Raw genomic sequence first — 22966 nt, forward strand, 5'->3', positions numbered from 1 at the left:
TAAACTAGACTTTTTCCTTTGTAATGCAAAACCTCTCACTCATTAAGATTAATTTTATGCCCCAAATTATGTGGGTTTTTTTAATTTTTTTAATTTGTCTCCCAGATAATAAGGTTCCCAGAACTGCAGTATAGCAAGGGTCAGTAATCATTTGTTGAAGTAGGTATTGTTCTTCAGCGCAGACAGAAATCACTTTCATTGCTTCCTAGCCACAGAACATTGCAAACTGTGTGACCCTTGACTATCGCAAGAAGTAGCACCCAAACCTTATACAGACTGAACACAACACGACACGGGAGCACCACCCTTGAACAGGAAACATCGCCAGCGCTGGACTGTTACCTGCTTGAGGAGAAATCCTGGGTACCGGATCCGCCAGGGCAGGCCAGCTCGGCATGACGGGCTGGCAGTGAGGGAGGGAAAGGCAAATACAGGGACAGAAACACCTGCCCTTCAGTGCTACCCCCTCCTTTGCGAAGGCACAAGAAGTAGTTGCTTGCCCCTCACTACAAGAAGGACACTGAGGTGCTGGAGCGTGTCCAGAGAAGGGCAACGAAGCTGGTGAAGGGTCTAGAGAACAAGTCTTATGAGGAGCGGCTGAGGGAACTGAGGCTGTTTAGCCTGGAGAAGAGGAGGCTGAGGGGAGACCTCATCGCGCTCTACAACTACCTGAAAGGAGGTTGTAGCGAGGTGGGGGTCGGTCTCTTCTCCCAAGTAACAAGCGATAGGACGAGAGGAAATGGCCTCAAGTTGCTCCAAGGGAGGTTTAGACTGGACATTAGGAAAAACTTCTTTACTGAAAGAGTGGTCAGGCCTTGGAACAGGCTGCCCAGGGAAGTGGTAGAGTCACCATCCCTGGAGGTATTTAAAAGACGTGTAGATGAGGCGCTTAGGGAGCCTGGTTTGGTGGGCATGGTGGTGTTGGGTTAATGGTTGGACTTGATGATCTTAGAGGTCTTTTCCAACCTTAATGATTCTATGATTCTATGATTCTGAAACATTTTTAAGAGCTGTGGGGCTAAAAGCAAAGACAGGGAAACTGAGCCCACAGTGCCACTGTTTTATGAGGGTGCTCTAGAAAAACCATCGTCCCAACCCAGCACTGATGAGACCGCAACAGGCCACATAGAGCAGTACTCAAAAAACTAAAGCAGCATCTTTATTTTATACATAATTGTCAGTATAAAAAGTTTATTACATAAGAGCTGTTTTGTTTACAATATATTATATTGCTTCAAGCTGATGCAGAAAGTTCACACATCATAGTTCTACTTTGTTTACAATATATTATGTTGGTTAAATGGCACCATTGCCGTGTATTTTTAATACACAGTACTTTGCAAAACTGTAAGGCCAAAAATAACATTGAATTGAGTTATTCAGTTTTTAAATTAGGCAACATTTATTTATTTTTCTTAGGGGAAAGTCTAAATACACAATAGCAAAAATGTAAAATGCACCTTTTCTTTGTCTTAGGCAAATTAAATCTGTAGTCATTGAAATGATTCAGGTTAGCATCTACGAGGTTTTCTGCTTGAATATTGTTACTTAATTTTTGGAAAATATTTGCAGCTATATAATCAAAAAAGGAAGTTTAAACGTAACTGAAGTATAGTACAAAACACCATCCAAAGCACTGAAAGAAGCAGCCTATATAATCATGCTATAGAAGTATTTATAAAACTTAAAAGGAATAGTAAATATCAGCTCAGTGGTTTATAATGAAGCTAATAAAATTCCAGCCGGTAATCTTAACTGTAATGAACAGCGTTTTAACGTTCAATCCATGAGAGGTTAATGAAGGCTATGAACTTTGTGTAACACAAACCATTTCAGATGTTGGAGTTCACCAGATATAATTGGATTCGGGTGGAACATGCCTCTCCTCGGCCCTTTTCGGCGAAGGCGTGTGCTGCCTGTGCTTACTGCCTGCTGGCCTCAGGGCGCTCAGACCGCTGGCTCCGTACCCTGGAAAATTATCCAGTTCAAGAGAAAAGAAACCACAGAAGCGGGTTCGCAATCCACAGCTAATATTTCAAGTGGAAACCGTCCCCCCCGTTTGAACAAAGGGGTTTGCTATGCCTTACACAAGCGCTCGCCCCTCTCTGTGCCTCCCAGGATGGACGAGGTGCTGCCAGATGGAAGGATGCTCTCGCCTCGCCAGGGAGCCCAGGGGACCATCAGCATACCCAGGCTGTCACTCAGCCTTGGGCTCACACATGCACAGCCCACACCGGGTGGGTGAGAGTCATGCCGATCTGCCAGCAACGGGCTCTAAAGAGGGGTGTAAGCCGGGGAGAATCTGCGCCAGCTACCTGAGCTTGGCTTTGGTTTATGGCTGAATGCAAAGAGAAAGAACAGCAGCGACAATAAACACCTAGGGGGAAAAAAAAGCAGTCTGAAACAGGCTTAGCAGAGCTGCTTTGTTGTGGAAAATGAAAACGAACAATAAAAATGGAATTCAAAGTATTATGTTGTAATCATTTATAGTTTCATTTACCCATCTCATTACTTAAAGCTCATGGAAATGATGTTGAAAAACTGAGTCCCAGGTTCAATTTTTTTTAACCACTTCTTTTTAAGAAAACAGCTTTGCCAAGGAGCTATTGTTTTCATGGAATGTGAAGCAAGTCTCTCAAATTAACTATAAATCTCTTCTCAAGATCAGGAGATGCTTGGGTTTAGCTGAAAAGAGTGAATTGCAGTGCATGCAGACTCATATGTGCAATTTAAGCCCTATATGGGCCCTTAAAATGGGGGTGAATTTTATCGAAATGGCCTATTCTCAGTTTCTTTGCTGAATACAAAGAGAGTTTTGCAATGCTAAACACAGCAGGACTGTATCCAAACTCCAAGTAATTATGGATGGAAAACCATGGAGCTGACAATAATGTGTGACTATTGACTCCTCATAACATGGTAGTTATGAGTTTTGGTTTTGTTGCACAGGCAATTACTTCTTTGGGGATGGTCATCCATAGTACATTTTTTTTTTCACTTGCTATCTGAGTTCTACATAAGAAGAGTATTACAAGAACAGAAGGGTCATATTGAACTTATGAAGTTCATATTGATTTCCACTTTCTCTAACCATAACTTATACTAATGGTATTTCTCCTTCAGGGAATGACATAAATACTTAAACACAGGTCCACTAGCTAACAGCAGAAAAGCAGACTCCCCAAACCTAATTTTCACAGCATAATCCATTTTAGTTAGATAATACTCATTTTTTAATGAAACAACTATATTTACTCTGATACATTTTAATGCGATACAAATCACACGCATCAACAGCATTTAATAAAAATGAACATTCAGTTGATGCTGCAGTGTAAGATTCATACTTCTTATGGCTAATTGGTAGGTTTTATAGCTGAAAATTTTTTCAACTTTTTTATCATTGCCACTTAAAACATGAAATGTGAATTATTAGCTAACGGTATTTAAGCTAAACATTAATACCTCACAGGAGAATGTACGGAATGTCTCTTGAAGTTCTACTGTCACAGCACTATTGCACATGAAATATAAAATTAAATCTGAGTTGTTACTGGATATATCCAATTGTATTTCAAATAATTTTATAGTGCTATTTTAAATCCAGTGAAATGATCAGTTGCCTCACTGATAATTGGGTCAATAAGCACAACAGAAATTCATTTTAAGGACTTTAACTTTGCTTTGGGACAATATCTTTTGTGGTCTGTGTAGCATGGGTGGGGAAGAGGAGGACAAAACTTGAAAGTCGGTAAGCATAGGTCTTGATAACTTTTCAAGTTTCCACCAAAGTTTCTAAAGGACATTTCATTTTTTCTAAGTCTTAATCCGCTTTAAAACCTGACAGAGTTTTATTTCTAAAAATGCCTACCCAACATTTTAAAGCCAGCTGACATTACCAAGGAGTACTGAAGGACTTCAGATCCCTTCCATACCATGGGTGGAAGACACATGAGGTCATCTAGAAATCTGATTGATACCACATTCTGGAATTTCTAATACAAGGGTGATCTTGGTAAAACACTTCTAAACGATTCTAAGTTTTTTTTAAGTAGTTAAAATTATGGAGTATTGAAAATCTCCATTTTACTGTTTGGATTAAAGATTAGAAAAAATGAAGTGCGGTGTCATTAATGAGGCTAGAAAGGCTCTTGAAGCAGTCATTTCTGTATGGCATCAGATATGTAAGAGCCTTTACATGGGCTCTTGGGTTTTGTTTCTCACTTACTTTTATTGCAGTGTCTCCCGTGCCAGCCTTCTTTGCACTGGCACTTGTTGGGCTCAGCACAGGTGCCGTACGGGCCACAGCCGGGTTCGCAGACAGCTGTAAGAAAGCGAGCGCATACGCCTGACCTCTTGACATTTCATCCAGAGACAGAGTTGCATATTTGCTTTCCCTGCTGTTGTTCCTCACGATGGGTTGGTCCTGGCACAGGCTGGGGCTCTCACAGTAAATCAGTGACTTTGCACTGAGTGTGTGCAGAGCCCCGAAACATTTCACCCCCCATTTCCCTGCAAGGTCTGGCTCAGTCTCTGGCAGAGAGAAGCAGATGGAACAGCAGAGCTGAGCGTACACCAGAACCAGCAGGAGAGGAGGGTAGCCCCCAGCATCCCTCTCACAAAGTGCTCCCGTTAGATTTTGATGTTGCAATGTATTGTCGTTCTATTAAGCATTTCTCTATTACTAAACTGCTGTTACTAAATTGACACATTGCTGTTTTACAGAAACTCAGAGTACAGAAGAAACTGTGGGGAGGCTTTTGTAAAAAATGTTTCTGGTTTCATAATTCCCTTAAGTCTGGTGTACACTGTATGTCCAGGAAGTAAATTAACCTGAAACACTTTGACAACAAACAATTAGTGCTGACATTGTGTAAAAAGATACTGTACAGCCAGCTTGATGCTCCTACAACAAGGATTGATGGAGTGGCTTTGGTACTTACGCTTTGAACACAGGTCTCCCTGGTAGCCTTTGGAGCATTTGCATTTATTCTTACCAGTACATTTGCCTCCATTTCGACAGGGCTGATGGCATTTACCTAGAAATCAAAAGCACAAAACCAATGATCTTAGTCCCCGGCACCTGCTAGAGACAAGTGTCTAAGAAGCCTGCCTTGACCCGAAAAATTCATCGGGAGCTGGCGTAGGAATGTGCACTGTGGATCTGTCAGGAAGACTCTGTTGCAAGTCTGTGCTTCCAATTTATACGCATTCTTCTGCATATATCTTTGAAAATATGACAATAATTTGTCATGTCCAAAGCCCGTGTGTCCATGCAGCTTTTGCCCAGACCTGTGCCACTTGGACTCCGCAGAGTCCCCCACACGACCGGTCAGTATTGCCTCCTGCTCCCCTCACCCTTGGTGGGGGAGGCAGCAGTGTCCAGACTTCGTGTCTGCAAAGAGTGGGATCCATACCCAGGGGGGCACAAGCAGAAGAAAATCTGGTGGCGTCCAAGAGAGATTTTAAGCACTAGGAAGCTCAGGAACTGACAGGTATGGCCGCTACTTGCAGACAGTAAACAGACTGGCTTGGCCTGTCAGCTTGCGGCTGTGGAGCACCACGATGCTGTGGATGGTGCAATGAGGACTGTTCCAGACCACAGCTCAGAAACTAAAGGCGCATTAAAAAAGCCATGCCCTTCTTTCCTGTTTGCAAAGAACAGAGCATCTTTGGTAACAGTAATTAGAACTGGCAGACATTTTTCAAGGCTTTTGGTCCGGAAATTACTTTCCCTCACATTCACACTTTGCCAGAGGAAGCGGCTGGGTCTGACGGCGCTGTTTGGCCCTGGCTCTCCTGGGCGGGAGGAGGTCCACGCTGGTGGAGGAGATCCACACTCAAGTTCCTGCTGGGCCTGACTCACACCACGGGCCTTCCTCAAACTTAACATCAAGTCTCCCATCACCAGACTGTCAATCCCGTGTTAGAATTTTGTCTGCATTATTGAACTAATTAAATCTTCACTCGTCTCTAGGAAGGGTGAGCACAGCGGCCACAAGCTAGGCCACCCCCAGGCCGAGGGAGGCTCACCGCCACGTCCCTGGGCACTCTCGGGCCATCAGGAGCTACACACTTGCCTCCCTGGTGGCCGTATGTACCAGTGCAGCTTTTCTCACTGTCGTACAAAACCTTTTTTCAACTTTTCTAATCCCAGAACATTTTCTGGATTCTTCAGAAAAGAGAAAAAAAAGCCCTTCCTAGATTTAGCACTAATATTTACCTGAATCTGTGAGCAAACAAAAACCGTAACCTGCTTCCTTTCCTTTCCTTTTTTTAAAAAAAGGATGTTAACTGAGACCTGCACATGATAATTTAAGCATCAACACTCATCGTTTCCACTGCTGGCTTGCTGCGCTGAAAACCTCAGCAAACGCACTCATCTCATGATCACAGCCTGCCCCTTGGGAGCTCAATACCCCAGTTAGCACTTGCTCAGCTCTCAACCCCATCAGACTTCTGCGATGCATGTGTGTATCATCAATATAAAAGAAACATTTGTTCCTAATGTGCATAATTATTTTAATAGCCCTGAAACAAGCTTCACAACCAGCTGATGGAACAAACCATGCTAAGGAGAGTTTCTGCAAAAGCACTATTTCCCTGCAGAAGCCTCTGGAGAGGGAACACGTAGGTATTCTAATTTGCAAGCATTTGGATCTGAAGAAACTAATGACAGAAAAGAGCAATGCTAAGGAAATCCAGGGATTCTCCTAGTTCTTGAAGTAAATCCGGAGAATATGGGTCAAGGTGTGATACAAACTTCCACAGAGTTACATTAGGCAAATATTTGGCTCAGCACAGCTCAATTAACTTTGGACTAAATTATTTCACAGAATGAAGGAAAGAGTAATAACTCTTTCTCTTATTGACTGAGAAACAGAAAAAGCAACAAAACAGTTGGTGACAAATGGAGGAGGAATCCAAAACAAAATAAAACTCTCTGGGCTCAAACTGGAACACTAATTAGAGACAATGCAAACTATAACTAGAAAAAATCTGGAAGACTGTGAATGCTCGTTAGTATTGCAGACTGGGTCCAGTACATTTCCCAGGAGTCTTAGAGAGTGATTCAACTATTAGACAAGCACTCCAAATCTTTAAACAATATTAAAAACGCAAAAAAAGAACTTTGCAGTTTTCAGAAGATGGCTTCCTGCCTGTTGAAAGGTTTTCTCCCCTTGTTATTTCAAGACCCCCATGACTGAATGTAGCTGGCCCCGGATCTAAGAGACTGAGTTGTGTTTCTCCTCTGGTGTTTCTAAGACTCGTCTAGCATTTCTTGCAGTCTTCCACTGTTGTGCTGGCACTGGTGCAGTGCCCAGAGGTGGCAGCAGCCATCAATCACAGTCTAACAATTGCTGTCCCAGCTTTACAAAAGCCAAGGCAAGTGCATAGCATTCCTTGCTCTCATCAACATGATCCCAGTTTAGCTCTCAGCATACTCTGATCCTGAATTTTTTTTTCTTTCTTTTGTACAGAAATTAGTTTACTCCCTGTATTTTAGTTAATTTAATTTGCATTGCACAGGTAAGCCTTTGCAAGAAGCCAAAGTCAGTTGTACCTATCCCAAGTAGCAGTAGACAACAATGAGCTTAAGAGCCCCTGGGACAGACCAATTAAGTGGAGCACCCTTAATTATATGTGCTGTGATATCAGTTCTAAGAATTTTCCTCAAAAAACCACCACTGACATAAAATACATGCTTCTCAAACTTTGAACCAAACTTTATTCATCATCTGAGAAGTATCAGTAGTTGACTTCTTGGGGACCGAAGAAAGAAATGAGGTTCTGTCATAATGTCAAATTTGAACTTGATATAAGCAAAGGTAAATTCAGTGGAAACCCACACTGTTGTTCTTGCTGACGTCTGATCTGAATTTATATCAAAGGGTAATCTTCATTAATTTAATAACAATAAAGCTTTACTGTTTCCATTTGGCTCCAGTTTTGATTAGGTAAAAAGGAGTTGCAAAATGCCTTGTAATGTATAGAGATACGGTGAAACATTTATGTAAGTCTACTCTTTATCTACATGTAAATACTGTGCAAAATGTAGGTCTTACGGTATCTGTGTTCTTTCTTTGCACAGGAATTCATTTATTGTCCCGTATTGGCATTAGAGTTTATTTGCGTGTGTTTCCAAATTATTTGATGATACAAATTTCATAACTGTGAGAAGAGCCTGTGTCTACTGATGCATATTAAGAAATCAGCTCTTACGGGCTCCCCCAGGCCAAATGCTGCTCTCCATGCTCCTGTGAAGGCACTGGGGAATGGCAGTGAGATTATTTACAGCAGGGGAAGCTCCTCGCACAGCATCCTGTTAGAAGCTTTAAGCCCAGAAAGAATGACCCAGGTGTACGTTCTCAAAACTGAAATGCTCATACTCTATTCAAGTGTGGGGAACTATAGAATTAATCCAATTTAACTGAGCTATGAGAAAACTCTTCTTTTAGTGAGATCAAATACTTGACAGCTGACCTCCCAGGTCTGTTCCAGCCTGGCCATATCTCCACCCCCAGCTTTACACAGCATACTCAGATCAACCATGAGCTAAAATATTTTGAATTGCTTTGATGCTAAACTTCTGAAAATAGCAAGTCTTTTGATGTTTGTGACACGGATTTTCAAGTTGCCATGTGAATGCAACTTAATACATTAAGCGAAAGCTCTCAGCTCTTACGGTTCAGTCCTCCCTTTACCCCAAACCCTTCCATTCCCAGCTTATAGTAGCCCTTTCAGAGGTGTGGGCTCAAACCTAATCTGCTGTGCACAAGTATGAATTGCCGTAACTTTTGAAAATAGCTGCTCCACGCGGGCTCGGCACAGCAGCACATCTGTCTGCCACAGAATATTGCTTGCATACTTATGGCTTGAGGGTTGTTACCAAGCCCAGTTACTAGTAAAAACAAAACAAGGCAGGGGATGATATGGTCTAGCAATAAGTCAAACTTAGCAGTAGGAAACTCCTTTGAAAGCATGCAGCATCTGACTCTCCAAGTGCCCCAACCTGTTGTGTGAGACCCTCGCTGTGAGCCCAGCAGAGGCAGGTAGCACTTCATCATTCAGACACCGACACTAGAATAAGTTGATGTAAGTGAAAGCAAGCACACGGAGATGCTACTCACTAATTTCACATTGGTCTCCTTCATAGCCCGAAGGACAAATGCATTTTCCCAGATAGAAACACGTTCCTCCATTGAAACAGGTTGTTGTACAGTTTGCTGAAACAAAACAGGAATGAACTAAGTCACTAATACGAACTCAGTCTCACTTGGCCTTCATGTTTTCTGCTGCTCATCATAAATAAACATTGAGAGTAGGTTTAAAAAAGTTGCATTAACATCTTTTCATCTGGTTTACAAAGGAAGACTGAAATGTGGTTTTTCCTATGTAATGCTTTACACGGGCACACACAGAAGTCAATATAGAAAGAGACAAGTGAAAAATACAGCAGTGAGATCCCCGAGGACAGATTGCGTTACACCTTTATCAATCCTCACGTGTAAAGCTTGCTGAAGGATCAAGTCACTATTGCTATTGAAACTGCCAGTGTCTGATAAAAAGAGCATAACCTAGGACAGGAAGTTACTTCTACAAGAGGATACTTCACTATCGTTCTTAATTAATGCCTTGACTAGAAAGAAACCTTTATTAGTTTTTGCTGTGTGGTGACATAGATGCAAATGCTGTCTCTCACTGGCCAAATTACTTACATTGTGTTAGGTGTGACTTTTCACCAAAAGGCTGGGATTCACATTAATCCTTCAAGACATTGGGAGAATTTCATTACAGTACACTTTTGAAACATTTTTAAAATGGGGTAAAAGTCTCATCAAGGACTAGATACAAGTCAGAAGGACATTGACAATAACAGTATGTGCAAGCATACCTAAAGGCCTAGGAAGGTTCCCATTATTTTGCTGGAAAGTCCACTAGGACCTTTTGCATTTAGTCTTTACTTCATACAGTTCTGCATCAATAAATGCAACGTGATGTTCTGTAATCTGCTCTGCCATGAGCAGGTCAGTTATATTTCTGCAGGAAACTACTTAGTTTTTTCTATGTGGTAGCTTGGACTGCTCCAAATGACTGTTCTGAACAACTGATTGTTCCTTTTTATCCTTCCTGAGCCACAATGCAGCAACAAAAAATGAATAGCCTGCTTATTTTTTCATGTGTCCAGATACAGCAAATTAATGTACTTAATAATTAGTAAAACTAATTTTACTCCAGGAAACTAGAGTTCAAATCGAGAAAATTTTTTTTCCTAGGCCAGAAATACGTGAATTTTGTGGTAGGTCCCAGAGCTTTCAGTGGATCAACTAAAGTGATTATCTGAATTACCCTTCCCAGAGCTGGCATATATGCATGCCTGCACATTCAGCTGCCAAAGCACTTCCAACAGCTCCCAGGTTGTGCTAGAGCATCTATTGAAGAATCACAAAACTTTGAAAACTTACTCACTTAATCACTTGCCTGACTTTCCAGAATCTACTCCTAGAGGGAAACTAACACAGGGAAATAAAGAGTGGCTGCCAGATACAGAGCCCAGGGGTTTTAGCTGGCAGTTACCTTTGTCGCAGTTGATGCCGTAGAACCCCGGGGGGCAGATGCAGAGGCCAGGTGTAATGCAGAGCCCACCGTTCATGCAGCGAGGAGCACAGAGTGCTGAGGAGCAGGAAGAATAGAAAAAACATTGCTGGTGTGATAGTAACTGTCTATGTGAATACGCAGCACATTGTCTCCTTAAGCTACTTTTCCTTCTACTGAATGTAACAAGTCACCTTTGTAAAGCATTTTTGTAAGTGGGGTATCTGGTGGTTTGTATCTGGCAATTTGTATACAGCATTACTAAAAAAGTGAAGATGAATTTGTCTTCAAATCTGGTTCCATACGTAAGCAGAAATTGCCTCTTGTACAGTTTAATTCCAAACTGGGGAGAGCAAAGTGCCCACCTACGCCCTCTGGATATTTGAAGTCCCCCTGCCTCTCTATAACTGGTACTGCAGCTGGTGCCTCAGCTCTGCAGACAGGACTGTCTTGTTAGGGGCTGCGCTCAGAGGTGTCAGCAATGCAGTGGGGTTCCCAGGCAGGCTTTACAATGAACCCTCCCTTCTCCCTCTGCATACCTGAGCATAAGCATAGATACCTAATTTAGCCTAGGGGAGCCTGTCGCGTGGCCTGGTTTGGTGGCCAAACTGTTCATGCTCCCCATGAACCTTCTCCAGAGCTCCGGTGCTCTCCCAAGCCTTCTCTGCAGTTGTGGCCACCCCTCAAGGCTCTTCCAGGGAGGCATGTCAGGTGGCAATGCTTCATTTTGTGGTTGCCCACAATTGGTACACGGAGGGAGGCTGGGTCCATACTAGTGAGTTAAACAGCACCCAGGCATGGGGCCAAGTGGGGGCACAGGATCATCCATCCTGTGAAATTGTTGGTACCATTCCTGGCACGGCTTTGTCCCTGGCCAACTGGCAAACCCTCGCAGGCACGGCCCTGGAGTGAGCAGCGGCCATGGGCTCCTCCCAGAAGGTATTTTGGAGGGTGGTTTTTTGGAGCGTAAGAGAGTTTATTAAACATACGAGTGCAAACTGCACCGTCCCAGTTGGCCTCCAGGCCAGAGAACTCATCCTTTGTACTTCATATTTTGGATGTAGCCAGAGTGTCTGGGAGCTCAGTGAAGGATGCGATTGGAATAGGATGCCCACGGAAGATGGCTGCTCCATCTCAAGTAACCCCAGGGAAGGTCTGCCACTGGGGGAGATGAAGGAAGAGATAGGAAGAAGAGCTAGTTTCCTCACCGAGTCACTCAATTTCTTGGTCCCTCACTCCTGGAAATGTCATTTGGGGCTGTTAGTCACTAATGAAAAGGAAAAGGAGACTCTTTCCTTCATCTTCCCATCTTTGTTGCCAGCCTGCCTCCAAATTAGATCTTATCTCCAAATTAGATATTATCTCCAAATAAACAAATGCTGAACAACAAAAGTCCTGTGCTTTGCTTCCCAGCTAGTCCTCATTAGCAGAAGAATTTTATTTAATCTTTTTACTAGATGGATTCCCTGTGATTAAGAATCACTTAACTATTGTGTCAGTTCTTGTCAAAAGCAATCTCTTAGAGAGAAAACATCTTTCTTGTAAGCAATTAATGTTTCCATTAGACCATGGATAATGATAGTAATTCTCTTACATGCGTGGACTCAAAATATATGAAATCTTCAGAATAGGCCATTCTTTTAGGAGAGATTACAGTGCAGTAGCTACAGTTTTGTTGAGATTATGGTAAAGAAGACAGTTGAGAAGTTTTTTTTTTAAATTACCTTTCTCACAATGAGGCCCATAAAATCCATCTGGACATTCACAGACATGTCTTTCGTTGCAAAACCCTCCGTTTCTGCATCCTCCTGGACACTCCGCTTCAGAAAATATAACAACAATCTTAATTGGATATTACATATTTCAGCTATCAGCCAATTCTCGGTAGGATCAATATATTCCTTTGACACAACAGTAAAAGTATTTGCTGACAGACAGGCAAATGCTGGCAGAAATGGAAGTTCAGCTAAGACTTCCTCAAGAGAAATTAGTTTCTTTTTTGTTAGTCTACAGATAGAGGTTTCATCACCTATTCAGACAAACACACGATGTGCTTGTTGACTGACTGTGCATTTCCATTGCTCTGCTGTTCCGTAAGTGCACGAGTAATGTGGATCCTCTGCTCAATCCAGCACTTTCTCCTCCACGTAGAAACAAGCAGACAGTGCAGGACTTGCATGGCTGGTTAGACCTGCCCTCAGTATGCAGAACCAATTTCAATTTCTGCAGCCTTAAGTAGACTGCACTGCAGCTTGCATTACATTAATTGCTACATCTGTTACTCCTGAGGTGACAAAGTGATGAAATCTGTATTTAAATGAAAGAGTCAGCTTCAAGGCTAGAGGAAAGAAGGCCAGAAAGGAAGATGAAAGCATTCCATCATCATCCAACTCATTCACATCTCAGCTATCAATCAAACACTGGTTAAATCATTTGGGAACACTGGCTGCATTATGCAACGACGAGAAATACCTCTGGGTACTATCACCATCCTCAAAACACCAGAGACCATCGAACAAGAGGCAAAACCAATTGAACCCTATGGAACCCCATGAAAACATGACTGCTGGGTAGAAAACCAATTGCTCGAAATACCTTCCTAGATCTCTCACAGAGAAGGCGGCAGGCAGGAGAGGCTGCCTACTCTTGTAGAAAAAGTGAACCTGACTTGTGATCAGTGATACCAGGGCCACAAGGCAGCTTCAGTAGAGTAGGCATGACCTGCTCATCTTGATGCTATGCTGCGTGACACTCTGAGTGAGAAGGTTCAAAAAACTCTGGGTAGACCGAAACTCAGAGAGCAATCTTATTGCAACCATCTCAACCCAAACTTGAAGGTCATCTATTAGACAGTAATTGTCTTTTTTTTTTTTAGTGTAACAGTGCTGTAAACATCGTGACTGACAACACCTGCCAACAGCATCCTTAATTCTTCTCCATTGCCTTGTCACCTGATTTCATCAGGAAGTGCTGGCACCTACCATCCATAGGCTGTAAAGATGTACCACTGATTCACACTGATTCCCAACTGAATAATACCTGAGTTCAAATTCAAGTGTTAGAGCCTTTAAAGTGCACTTGTTTAAAGTGGTAAGAAGTAGCAGGATGTCTCTAAATTCAGGAGGGTCAGGTTGCCTGAGACATTTTTGCAGCCCACAGAGATTCTTTAAACTGTAAGTTCTATTCAAACAGAGGAAAAGATAACCCTGGTTTTAAACAAATTTGAATGATTCTCCCTTCTTCTAAAATTTGAGTCAGGTGACATATCTGTTAGTTAGACTCATACACAAATAAACTTTCATTTTTGAAAATTTATCTAACAGCTGATTAGAGCCACAGGAAATGACGGCTGCTATAACTACAAGCAGTATTCTGCTGCACTCATGTTATAGCTCCCTATTTAGTGGGATGTGAAGGGTAACTCTGAGACTAAGCGAAAGGAAAGAAAATCTGATGTACTGGTCAGGTGGCTGGATGCTGTGTACAACTGCCAAACAAACAGGAAAGAGAGAGGAGGAAAGGTATAATTTTAAAACACTCTTCCATTCAAGGCCATAGATACATGAAGCAAAAAGTGTTGCTTTTTTTTTTTTTGCAAAGCTGTTTGCAGCAGTAGTAATAGTGGTAAAAGCTTTTTTGTCTTATTGTGTTCCAACACTCTACTCTAGGACTCTTTCTGGAAATGCTTCTCTCTTTGTACCCGAATGCAGAGCTGCTATTCATTACAGAAAATGCATGCTTAAATACATGCCATTTCAAACAGAAAAATAGGAAAACATAATTTTTTGTGTGGCCACAACAAAGCCTCTCCTCTCCCACAAAATTGCTCCCTTGCTCCTCTCACTTCCTCTGGCGGAGGCCCTCCTGGATGGCCAAGAATGACTGGAAACAGTGACCAGGGCCCCAGCAGGAGGAATCGGAACTCCTCGCCACGAACAATGTCTTTCAGAGGGAGGAAACTCACCCCTACTCTAACACCAGCCGGTAAGGACATTCTCATCCTTCTCAGCATCTGTCCCAAAACACTGTGGTGTCCACCTCACAGGACAGATGGCAGGAGCGGGAGTTACCCCAGTATGCACTGAAAGAGACAAGGTGAGAAAACTCCTTCTCTGCCCACCTCTAGACTTTGGGAAATCGTCCTTGCATCTCTCAGCCGGCTCCGGGAACAAAGGACTGGGACAATAATCACCCCCAGCTTTCCTGAGAGGCCATATGAGGCAATACTGCTGAACTGTTAAATATTACATCTCATATCAAAATAGTAACAACAATAACAACAACGACAAGAAGCACAGAAACGATAACTTGGATGAATGCTAGTACTAAACTGAGTTTGGAGCCCTCTCTGTTAAAACCACATTTTTCCACAATACAGAACTTTGCTTTTCCTATTAGATTACCCCAACACTATTTCCAAGGTTTATTAAGTTCAGTATCTTTGAACTGAACTGAGAATAAAAAGATAGCAAATGTTTTGTGTTGTATTTACATCAGACAACCAACTTCGTACACGAGATCTGATTGATTTTACTTCCATTAAGCCCCCATTTTCCTTCCTGTTTCTCTGTCCACTTCTCCCCCTCCTTCACTTTCCCTGGGCTAATTGGCAGCAGCAAGGCTTCAAAGGAGACAAGCAGCTTTGCTATTTAGGTGTAGCGAGGTTTCAAAGAATAAACAACTCCTGCTCCTGCTGCTTGCTCTTTGAAGCCACACTACAGCCAATCAGCTCAGAGAAAAGAGCGCAGAGAAGAAAGTGTGGGACTGGGAATGCAGATTTAATAGGAGAAGAATAAAAATCTCACTCTTTGTACATTAGGCCTGTCATGGGTTAATTTGATACAATTGCACACGACATGGGATAACTGCTTTATCTTAGATACTGATTTTTCAATTTCCACAGCCTCAGTTTAAAGTGATAATTATAGTTGTTTGTAGTGTATCAAATTAATCCAGAAAGTCTTATTACATAGTGTTTATGGTTCATAGACTGGCTGATTAAACAGGTTCCCTCCTTTCCAAGTAAACACTGCAATAACTTCATGGTGCCCTTCTTCTACCAGCGCATCCTGTGTGTGTTTACTGCTTGATGACTGCAAGTATTGAGGACCAGCTTCCACCACCTTACCTGTATCCAAAACCAAGAAGCTGCCATCTGAGCTCCAGAGAAGGTAAAGCCAATTTTGCAAAAATGTTCTGATTTAGGATTTTTGCATTTGGTTTGTATGTGCAAGGGGAGAGTTAAGGAACTGTTGAACTAAGGCACCACACAGTATTTATTGAAGTCAGTGTCCCCACTACAGATCCCAGAAATTCAGTCCTTCAAATTATGTACCACTTCTGGAAATGTTAGCCTCAGCTTGTTTTCACAGGACTAGCTCTCCTCCAAGCACCTGAAAACATTTGCTAACAGGTGCTTCTCACATGATACATTTCTATCAACATCCTTGACGTGATGAGCTGTGAAGAGAAGGCGAAATGCCTCCAACCCAGTCTGCTAAGGGAGACATAGCTGACAGTAAGAAAAGGGTTAGTAAACGTGGTAAATGAACACCAAATCCACAGACAGAGCCAGAACAGCCTGGCATTCACCACCACTGCTACACATTGTGTGAGCACTTTACTTCCATCTTCTCTAGCCATTTTCCTGAATGAAACATAAGAAAGTTAGGTGACCAGGTCTAACGGTATGTCGGCATGTCCTCTTTAGCGTTACCTTGCTGACAGGTTTTAAAGAAGATGGCATTCTGAGGGGTCTGGAGAATAATATTGCCTTCTGAATTCATTATGATCACATTCACTTCAAATGCAGCGACCCCATCTTGTTTTCCAAGGCAAGGAAATCCAACCTGAACAACTTAAAGGAGAATAATAACAATAATATTTATATTTACATGCACATATATCTATATGCATATGAAAGCATACATCAAAATACTAAAAAATAGAGATAATATTCATATTTAAGCTTTAGAGTAATGGCATCGATGAAAAGTTGTAACACAGAGATACACAGATCACCTTAGTCATAGGCGGCTCCAGGACTGGAAGCACAGCAGCACAGGAGATGAGCCTGCGCTCATTTACTGACATAACCCCAACAGTCTGCAGCACAGACAGCAATCTTAACACAAACATACTTTTGCTTGCAGACAAGGCAATTACTCATGTGCAGGTATCTAAGGATACACCAAAACAAGCCTGGAAGTCTATATTTAATTTTCTAAGCTGAGTTGATCACTTCTGAGTCTAAATCTTGCAGGCTCTCACACAACTTCTACAAAAACATCTTATACATTTTGGGAAAAAAGTTACTTTAGATATGTTTTGCTGCTTTGGATATTGCAATTAATACTTAAATAAAATACTGATTTAATGAAAACTTACTCCATAAAGTGCTGGGAAGATGGTACACTTCATAAATAAGACCATAGGTGCAAATATTTAAAAACAAGACAGAGACACATCACTCCAACAGAACTTGTGAAGTGTAGCGATATTTGGAGATTGCCTTTCCAGGAAAAGAATTCAAACACTTATGAACTATAAAGAGTTTAAGTAAATAATTAAGGCCAGTAAATCTGGAGTATTTTAATGAGGAAGCAAGCCTGATACCTCAGAGCTGTGGAATGCTCCTCTGTGATTGTCACAAGTGATCTTAAATAATCTTCAGATGAAATGATTTTATCTCTTTTCTTCAAAATTGGCTCTTCCTAGTTGCTTTATAAGTTAGATCCAGCTAATAGAAATTGTTTATTCATTTCTTCTGAAATTGGCCTGGCCTGAGATTTCAGAACCAAATACTGAGCTAGCAGCCCTACATTTGGCTTGTTTTAAATTGCATGTTATAAAAAATTTTGCAAATCTTAATTGGGCAATTTTTGTTATTTGTTGCCTTGGTATAATACAGAATAATTTATTGCTGAAGCACATTCTGCTTCTGGTAAGTCCTACAGGCTGAAAGGTCTGTTTCAGTTTTCATTATAAAGCAATTTCATTACTGAAGCACTTTTACACACATCTTTTAAAAGACCATTACAAAATGTGTGTAACCATATGGTAAGAAGAAAACTCTTACAGTGGATTAAAAACAGTTTAAATGCAGTGAACTTCTTAAACTGTAGTAACCTTCTCACAGCACAAGTGCAGGAAATCAGTGCTTGCATTAGAATGTGTGTGGCTTAGCTGAACAAATTGCTACGAGGAGGAAGATATGGCAGAAATTTAGTGATGGCACTAGAGTTGTATCTAGACTTCACTGAATCGGTAGCAAAGCCCTGATCTCCCCTGTGTTTTGGCTATAGGTTTGAATGCCTAGGGCAAAGACCAGGCATGCATCCCTTAGGGCTAAAGTCTGAGGGGACAGGTCAGAAACCCCTTATTCCAGCACTCCCCACCCTAGAAGCATCCATATTTTTGAACTTAGCATATGTTTGAACTCCTAGGCACACAGAAATACAGTAAAGGACTCTCCTACAAGCAATAAGCACCTGGATCCTGGCTGAGCTCTGTACTGGTTCAGAGCTGAAATAAAGTCCCTAAACTCTGCCTGAATCCCTGCCTTTTTTTGCCTACTTGAACAGGCATGCGACAGCACTACGGTCAAAACAAAGCACAGAGCAAAAGTCCCTTGCATCCAGAACTATGGCTGTGAGCTCCTGTGGGCTACCGAAGTGCTGAGCAGGGCTGCAGCAGGGCAAATCTCAGGTCTGGTCTCTGCTTCCCAAATTCAGGATGCAGTTTACATTTGCCCATCACTAGCTAAAAACAAGGAGAGGGAATCACAGCTCAGGACTTCTCTCTGCTAATCATCATCTCACCACCAGGCCACAGAATTGCCTCTCTTGCACATTTATACTCTGCATCTTCTGGAGCACTTGCACCCAGGGCTGCAGAGCAGATGGCTCTAGCAGAAGTGAGGACAACTTAATTAATTTGAAAAGGAACCTAAGGAAACTTAATGGTTTATATCTAATTTAATTTTAGCTGGTAATTAGAATGCTTTCCTGGGATGTGGAGGATGCAGGTCTAATCCCTTTTGTCTGGGAGCTAATGTCTTTTCCTTCTGCTCAGGAAAATGAGGTTCCCTAAATTGTCTCCAGTAGAGGCAGGTTGAAAGTAACTCCTGTGTTGGTAGCACAGGTCTTCAAGTTTGCAGGCAATTGCTTTACCCACTTGGCTAACATGCAAAAGCCACCACCAAAAGCCACTTACAGTCTCAGGGGTGGGATTGTTTATGGGACATCTCTGAATTACCAATCCCAGTAGAAGCAGACATGCAGGGTCTGGAGAAGACTGGGAGTCCATGCACAGCCCTGCAGCCCACTGTCCCTCTCTACCAGCATGGCAGAGTGAGCAGAGATGTTGCTGCACCCAGAGAAGGCACCAGTTTCTCGCACCAAGCCTGGTTGCTCAGCACGTACGTTTTAATGTGTCAACACCAACAGTGGGCAGGGAGAGGAGGTGTCCTAAGCCTGACCAGTGGGCTGGGGGGGCTGTGTGACCCACACGAGGCAATGCTGTGCTGGCAGCCCAGGCACATCAGCTTGCAGCGGTGGCACCAGCACGGCACTGCACTGGTTGGTGCAGACAGGGACAGGAGGGGATGGCTCAGGTCACTTAGGAGGCCAGCTCCTTCTCAGTTACAGGCCACTACGTTTCTTCTGGGCACAGATCAATAGCTGGTTTGACCTTCCTCAGTGTGGTGTTCAAGGCATTAATCACTGCCACTACCAAAAACGCCTGACTTCGTTTTGAACTTACTGACCTCAGTTTGAACCATTGGATCTTTGCAGGCTTTCCCCTATGAAACGAGCAGCCAGCCTCTTCTCATTGGACAGGTATCCACACTCCTCTCAAACATCTTCTTTTGGACAAGTTGAGTAGTCTTAGCTCTTTAAGCTCTCACTGAAAGGCATCTTCTCCAGCCCTCTCACCATATCTTAACATCTTACCATGTGGCTAGGTGCAACAATACCTATGTTGCAAATGCTAAATCAGGTAGCAATCCTGGGATTTGGGGGTGGGATTTTCAAATGAGCCTAAGGAACCCAAGTGATTTAAATCTAATTTAAATTTAATGATAATTTAATACATCATCTCATTAAGGATGTACTTGATAAAGTTGAGAGAAGGACAGCAAGGCTGCATCCAATGAGGAGCAACTGAGTAGGCCGTGACTCTTCAGCCTGGCAAAGAGAAGAACTAGGGGGGACATAATAGACATCTACAAATCATGACTGGCATGGATAGGACCAACCGTATGGATTGACTGCTGTCTCTACCAGTACAAGGACTAGTGCCCATCAAATGAAGCTGTCGCTGCCAGACTCGAAACAACAGGAGGGGGATCTTCATGCAATGGGAGGCAGTGAACTCCTTGCCAAAGCCATTGGAGATACCAGAAGATTATATGGACCCAAGAAGAGCCAGGATAAGTACTGGAAAGAGATTCGTAACCCATGTGGGGTTTTAAAAAAGACAAATCACTTAAGACTCAGGAAATCCTCTGAGCTGAAGCTAGTCAGAGCTGAGAGGGTAAACAGAAGTATCACATATGCTTGCCCTCCCCTTGCTCTTCTACAGGTCTTCTTATGGCCACTGTTGGCCATGAGACAAAATGCAGGCTAGGCAGGCCTTAAAGCACTAAAGCCATCCTTATGCTTTATTGTGGTAGGCAAATATCCTCAAAGAAGTTTTAAAAGTCCACTGATTTTGACAAGACCACTGGGTTCAACTACCTCTGAGTAAGATATCTAACTGTTAATCCTCATTCTTGTTTCCCACTCTCATGTCTAATACAGCTGTCTTTCCTCTTTTATTCTTCCTTAATTGTCTAGTGTAATCTTTCGGGCTAAAATGCTTTTTCAAGAAATAACTTACTACTCTTGATTTGTTATTAAATACAAGCTTGTGACTGAATTTCTTCTGACATGCATATGTGTAGAAAAATTATTTGGTAATGCAATAGATTCCACCAAACTAGACTAGATTTGTCAGAACAGTTTTGCAAACATATAAATTATAGAAATAACTACAAAGTAGCCACCATTCACTATTTTTATAGCATGTATTTATTTAAGGGTATTTAGTTAATTTCGGCCAGCTAGCAGGCAGCATAAAACAAACACCATCATGCTAGTGGCTCACTGTTAAATAGTGTACATGCTTCAAATACTGTACATGTACTGATTATCAACTGCTGTTAAACACCAGACTCACTATAATGCCAAACAGGACTTAAATACAGCTTATATACACTAAGTGTGGTGGTGCACTGCACATGCTCCACGTAAGGAAAAGCCATGGACATGCCCATATTAGTCTTGGAACTGAGGTACCACTGCTGCAAACAGGGTAAGTCCTTTTTGGCTTTAATCAGAACCTCCTACCACGATGGTTAACAGACCTTCTGCTGGAACTGTGAGATCTCATCTCCAGCCTCCCTTCACTTGTAGATTATATGTTTTCCTAAACACAAGCAGAAGGCGGTCGCTTTAGTCTAGCCTTTCTAGATAGTTAAAAATTAAAGGAGAAAGTAGCTTTTATTAGAGGATGCTGAGTGCAGAGCTTCCCACATATCTCACCTGCTTTATATGGAGATGGAAATAATCTCAATGCTTAACAAGAATTTTGCCTTTGTGACCTTTTTAGTTACATTTAGAGTAAATGTCCTTACTTGCCAATTTATTGGGCCTACAATCAATTAAATTGCAGCAATTATGGTGCAAATATTACAGCACTCTTCATCCAAATCCATTTTCAATACCACTCATTCAGTCCGCAGTGAATGGAGAGACCAATCATTAATGTTAAATTCCAGGTCCCACAGCAAAAAGCTGTGCTGCAACATTACTTCAACACCATTCTACTACAAGCCGAAAATGGAAGACATCAAACACAAACTTTCAGAATTTATACATTAAAAAAAGAGAAGAGAAAGAACGACCAGTCAAACATGTAAACCTGTGTATCAGTGCTCCACTTGGATCCACATGCAGCCCCATCCTCTCATTCTTTTTCTCAGTTTTTTCCCATTTTTCCCACGTGGTCTTAGGTTGGCTAAGGGTGATCATGAAACCACGATCACTAAGACACTACTGTCGCCCAGATGTACATTTCTGCCTTTCTGCCAGAGACTACCACGTATTAGCCCTGGAACAGATCAGGTAGACTGTTATTCATTCACTTCAGAGCAAAGTGGATTCGATAACCTCTCATGGAAAGCTGTTTTACCCCACCTGGTTCACTGTGCACCAGGGTGCTTCTGGAGCACTCATTGTTGGCTTGGGCTCAGCCTCTGCTGTGGAGCTATAAGCTCCAGTGAAGGACTGAGAATGCACAAGTAAGGGAAAAGTGGTAAATGATAATATCCTAAACTAGAACTTGTGTCTTTGAGCTGAACATCTGGTGAAAACAGCTGACCCCAAATGCAAGTAAAACGTCCACAAACTGCAACCTCTGAGAAACAGAATAATTTGATAACTATTCCTTACAGTGATCAAAGATTTTGTTTTCCAAAAGTTGCACAACTTAAGTAATAATATTCACGCACATGAATTTTATGCAACAATTTTGCACAAGTCTCTGCTCATTTATCTACACATAAAAGCTTCATGTGACTTGGCTCAGACAAAATATGCTGCTGTAGTCAGGCAAGGCACTCATGAACTGCTCAATGTCAAGCTCTGTGGCAAGCATTTCTTTAGCAATAAACTTCAGAACTGCAATTCATAATAAGACATTTAGACTTTACTGGCCGTGGAATATTTTTTACAGGAACACAATTTATAATATCAACAGCACAAACCTGATGCTTTATGAGGAACTGTTCCAAGCAGAGGGATATTTATAGTTGGATCTGCCATTATGCCTTTATCCAAAGAGCGCAAAGACAAGAACTCGTAGAAGTACTCAGCCTATGACAAAATAAAAAAAAAATCGACATGTATTATAATTGCATTCATGGCAGCAAACTATTTAGCATATAAACTACAGCAGAAAATACCACACTTTTCATTATGCCATTCACTGGATTTGTTTCTATTATTTTCCTTGAGTGCTTCTTTACCTTAAGCATAATTTTCAAATATTTTCCTCTTATTTCAAAGATTGTAAGTGACCATACAGTAATCAGGATGCAGCATAACAGCAAGGAAAATGGCATGCATACAGTGAATGAATGTTATACAGAGCAGACGTTTTTTACAACCCACACCTTTCATCTCGCAGACCACAAAAAATGCATGAACAGTAAGCTAACTCTTAAAGCTGTTTTTTGGGCAGAATACTCCTGGGATTGACTGGTGGGCTTGGATACCTGCCTGCACCACAAGCGCAGCTTAAAGGACATACTCAAATGCGTAATACC

At 42.0% G+C, this 22966-nt stretch overlaps 1 protein-coding gene across 1 annotated transcript; it reads right to left on the minus strand.

Annotated features, from left to right (window-relative positions):
• Positions 1-1143: 1143 nt before the first annotated feature.
• WIF1 (WNT inhibitory factor 1) lies at positions 1144-22514 on the minus strand (the record flags this gene model as incomplete). Its single annotated transcript, XM_009574152.1, has 8 exons — positions 1144-1968; positions 4229-4324; positions 4944-5039; positions 9132-9227; positions 10579-10674; positions 12321-12416; positions 16313-16453; positions 22406-22514. Coding segments are annotated over 8 exons (852 nt in total), but the record flags the coding sequence as incomplete, so codon positions are not given.
• Positions 22515-22966: the final 452 nt, after the last annotated feature.

Source organism: Fulmarus glacialis, unplaced genomic scaffold (assembly GCF_000690835.1).
Source record: "Fulmarus glacialis isolate BGI_N327 unplaced genomic scaffold, ASM69083v1 scaffold2353, whole genome shotgun sequence".
Classification (NCBI taxonomy): Eukaryota; Metazoa; Chordata; class Aves; order Procellariiformes; family Procellariidae; genus Fulmarus; species Fulmarus glacialis.